The sequence below is a fragment of the Pteropus alecto genome, unplaced genomic scaffold, assembly GCF_000325575.1.
Source record: "Pteropus alecto unplaced genomic scaffold, ASM32557v1 scaffold157, whole genome shotgun sequence".
Classification (NCBI taxonomy): Eukaryota; Metazoa; Chordata; class Mammalia; order Chiroptera; family Pteropodidae; genus Pteropus; species Pteropus alecto.
The window spans coordinates 4547768-4551870 of record NW_006440626.1 but is presented as its reverse complement, the minus strand read 5'-3'; the positions used below and the strand labels follow the sequence as shown (position 1 = coordinate 4551870).

At 59.6% G+C, this 4103-nt stretch overlaps 1 protein-coding gene across 1 annotated transcript in view; it reads left to right on the top strand.

Moving 5' to 3' along the window:
- The window catches only part of CACNA1I (calcium voltage-gated channel subunit alpha1 I), a 95476-nt gene that overhangs the window by 90748 nt on the left and 625 nt on the right, over positions 1–4103 (top strand). The window contains 6 exon segments of the mRNA XM_025050587.1: positions 1–72; positions 315–461; positions 830–952; positions 1512–1677; positions 3064–3260; positions 3476–3587. The exon segment at positions 1–72 is cut by the window's left edge and continues 291 nt beyond it. Of these exon segments, the coding sequence (XP_024906355.1) occupies positions 1–72; positions 315–461; positions 830–952; positions 1512–1677; positions 3064–3260; positions 3476–3587 (817 nt within the window).

Genomic DNA, 4103 nt, shown 5'->3' with positions numbered 1-4103 from the left:
GGGCCGGGAGGGGCGGGCGGTGGGGGTGACCCCGAAAGCCGCCTGTGCCGACGCTGCTACTCTCCAGCCCAGGTGGGCAGGGGCCGCGGAGGGCACCAGGGTCCCCGAGGGTGGGACCTTGTGGCTGCCACCCTTGCGGCTGTCTTTTGGGGCCCCATGCTGCTCAGCTCCATGAAGGAGTGACCCCGTGATGAGGGGCTTGGGCCCAGGTCACGGGTGCAGAGAACCACGGGGAGGGCAGCTGTGCCCCGCCCGCCCCACAGTCCCCTACCCAGCGATAATCCCACCTGTGCCTGCCCGTCCTGTCCGCCTAGGAGAACTTGTGGCTGGACAGCGTCTCTTTAATCATCAAGGACTCGTTGGAGGGGGAGCTGACTATCATCGACAACCTGTCCGGTTCCATCTTTCACCACTACTCCTCGCCGGCCGGCTGCGGGAAGTGTCACCATGACAAGCAAGAGGTGAGGCTGACGCCTCAAGGTGGGCCAGCCTGAGGGTAGACCCAGCTCCCGGCAGACACCTGGCCTGCCAGCTTGGCCCACACTGGTCAGCCTCCAGGGGCCTTGGCGTGTGGGCAAGTGGACCAGCTTTGGGGTTCATGGCCCTCAGCAACTCGCCTGCCCTTGGCCCAGCCCAGGCCTGGCACTCTGCTGACTGTGACACCATTGTGTCCCCCCCATCAGGCAGGTCCCCCTGCCCAGAGTGAGCATGCCATTCATGCTCAGCAGATCTCTGGACCTCTCTGACCACTGCCCTGTGTCCTTCTGGGGACTAGGTCTGCCCCATCCCAGCCCCACGGGTGACTTGAGGCTCTCACCTCTCCCTGCAGGTTCAGCTGGCCGAGACAGAGGCCTTCTCCTTGAACTCAGACAGGTCCTCATCCATCCTGCTAGGTGATGACCTGAGTCTTGAGGACCCCACAGCCTGCCCGCTTGGCCCCAAAGACAGCAAGGTGAACTGCCCTGGTGGGCTGCCGGGCAAGTGGGTCTGTCCTTGCAGGCTGGCCTCCGCCTGTCCAGACAGAGCACTGCTTATCCCCAGGGCGCCATTTAAGTGGCACCTGCTGTGTGCAGGCTCTCCTCTCTTGTTAGTCAGATGAAGGCAGTGGGGCTGCTCAGAGAGGTGGAGTGATTTACCTGAAGTCACAGAGCCCAGCCAAGACCCCAAGTATGACATCCAGTGGTCTCAGCCTTTCCTTGTCGCTCTATTTTTTTTTTTTTAATTCATATAAGAAGACCCTGCACTGCCCTCAGAGTCAGGAAGGGATTGAGCAGGAAACTGTGACCTGCCTGGGACATCAGAGAGGCTTTCTGAAGGTGGGGCCCTTTCACCTGGGTTTTGGAAGCTGACGGTTGTTGGCCAGGTGGACAAGGCGAGGAGAAGGCCATCGGAGGCAGCGAGGGCGGCCTGAGCAATGGGCTGTGGTACAGGGGAATGAAGGCAGCTGTGGCGGCCTTGGCCTCTGCCCCGCTCTCCGCTGTTCTAACCCCTGTACCTCCCTTTACCTGCAGGGTGAGCCAGACCCACCTGAGCCCATGCGTGCGGGGGACCTGGATGAATGCTTCTTCCCCTTGTCCAACACGGCCGTGTCCTCGGGTCCAGAGAACTTCCTGTGTGAGGTGGAGACGATCTCGTTCAACCCCGTGCGGTCCTGGCTGAAACGTGAGAGCAGCCAAGGTGAGAGGCACCTCGCCAGCTCCCCACAGCCCTGACCTCGGCGTCTCCTTCAGAGCGGGGAGCTCGTTCGCTTTTTCCTTAGTCTTTTCTCCTAGACTCTTATGTTGAGTCTGGAAAGAACCAGGTGAGTAACTGACAATAAAAGATAGGAATCTCAGGCCTGATATAAAAATGGTAGAAGGTCAAGAGCCACATCATACCGAGAGAATTATATTATAAACCTGAGCTAAAGGAGGCTTCATGCTGAGCCTCCCGGGAGCTATAGTGAAAAGGGAAACAGGTTGGCACACACAGCTCTTATCATTAAACAGAACGAAAGCTGCCAAATTACTGAGGTGTTTTTCTAGAGCTGAATTTGAAAGGCGCGGATCCCATAGATCTTCACACAAGGTGATGTTAAACAATGGAAAGCCCGTTGACAATAGCCCTTTAGTAAAATGTCCTGACATTCATCCTTCGGCCCTACCCTTGGTATCCTATGTTTGTGCTTCGGACTCGTGGCTGGGCTGTGGGCATGAGGACAGAGGACTGAGCTGGTCTGCACGTCACTAGAGCTCACCTTCATTTCCAGTTCTCTTGGATGGAGACAGGACTCTGGTTTCATGACACTGGCTGGGACAGAGAGATGAGCTCGGCAGAACAGGGACCCCCAAGACCCTGAGGCCAACCCAGTACTCTTCTGGGAGGCCTGGCACTGAACACCTTCAGGAGCTGGGGGTGGGGTGACTTTTGCAAGGACACTGTTTACCACCAATGGCCTCTGCATCGGACCTGGTGGCTGAAGTGCTAAGGTCCAAGATTTCCTGAACCAGAAGTCAAGGTGCAGGACCCAGGAGCCATTCCGATATTCTGATAGACTGAATTCTCATCTCTTTTTGTTAATCATTCGTTTGCATTTTCCCTAAATAATGAGATGTCATAGGAGACCTTCACCTGGGGACATTCCAGCTGTCCTGCCACATTGAGTACATACTCCCCAATTCCTTCATCCCATCCTCACCCTGCAAGGCACTGAGGGGACCGTAGGCAGAGGCTGCTGGCTACTGCCCACTGCCTGGCCCTCATTTTCCCTGCCCTGTCCTTGGCCCTCTCTACCCCCAGTGGAGCAGACCAGACAGATCCAGCAGTATTCTGTCTGCTCTGCCCAGAGCAGTGCCTACCCTGCCTGCTGTCTAGAGGGGCCCCAGGCCTGGCTGGACCCCGCGGGGTGTCAGGCCCTGGGGTGTGGCGCTTATAGCCAGCATCCGTTGTGCTCCTGGCACTGGGCTGGTTCCGGGGCACCAAGGCTCAGGGAGGGAGACTTGCCTACAATTTCACAGTCAGTTTGTTAGGTAGCCCCCTCTCCGCCAGCCTGCTTCCCAGCTTCCTCTCCTCTCTCCCCAGCAGCACCCCCAAATCCCTTCTCCCTGGAGGCCTCCAATCCGCTTCTGCCCATGCCAGCAGAGTTCTTCCACCCCGCTGTGTCCGCCAGCCAGCAAGGGCAGGAGAAGGGTGCTGGCGTCGGCGCCCTCCCCAAGATAGCCCTGCAGGGCTCCTGGGCATCCCTGCGCTCACCCAGCGTCAACTGCACCCTGCTCCGGCAGGTATGGTAGCCCCCTGGTCCCCCCTGCTGGGGGACATCTGAGCGGGACCTTGGAGTCCCAGGCAGAGGTGGAGGGGCAGGTCTGGCGGGTGGGAGGTCTCATCCTGCAGGGCCCTGTACTGGATTGGCCAGGGCTACCCTCTGGGCACATAGAGGGCCTCCTGGGGGAGGCAGGGCTGGGCCCAGGGCTCTTGCAGGCATTTGTTCATTCCGTAGCCATCGACCTCAGCTGTGTGCCAGGCTGTGCGTCAGTCTGTGTACAAAGCTCGAGGCTACAGCAGCTGCGGAATGCAGAATCCCCGCCCCTGGGGCTCACAGTTTGTTTGCAGTGTGTGTGGCAGGGCTGTGAGAGGAGAGCTGATAAGCCAGAATAAATGCATAAAAAGCGTAGTCAATTCGATAGTGATACACGCGGGGGAGAAAATTGCACGGGGTAGGGGCTATGGGGGCGCATGGGTGCTAACGGCTCGGGTGGAGGGGCTGGGAAGGCCCTGAGGGGGCAGCAGGCAGAGCAGAGGCAGGGGCGGGGCGGGGGCGAGGATGGTGAGAAGTGAGGTCCCGGAGGGCTGCGGCGGGCCCTCGGGCCCAGCGTTGACTGGGTTCAGTAGGATGACCTTGGCTGCCCCCTGAGGACCAGAGAGCCGGATGGGGTGGGGAGCCCAGTTGGAGGCCACTGCAGTGACTGTGTCATGAGAGCCACCCAGAAGCTCAGCCAGGTGGTGGCATAGCAGAGGGGAGAAGCCCAGGGACACTGGCTGTGTCGTGAAGGGAGTTCCTCGGAGGGCTGCAGGAGGAGCAGGGCGGCTGCAGGAGGAGCAGGGCGGGGGGACACCAGGTGGCTCCC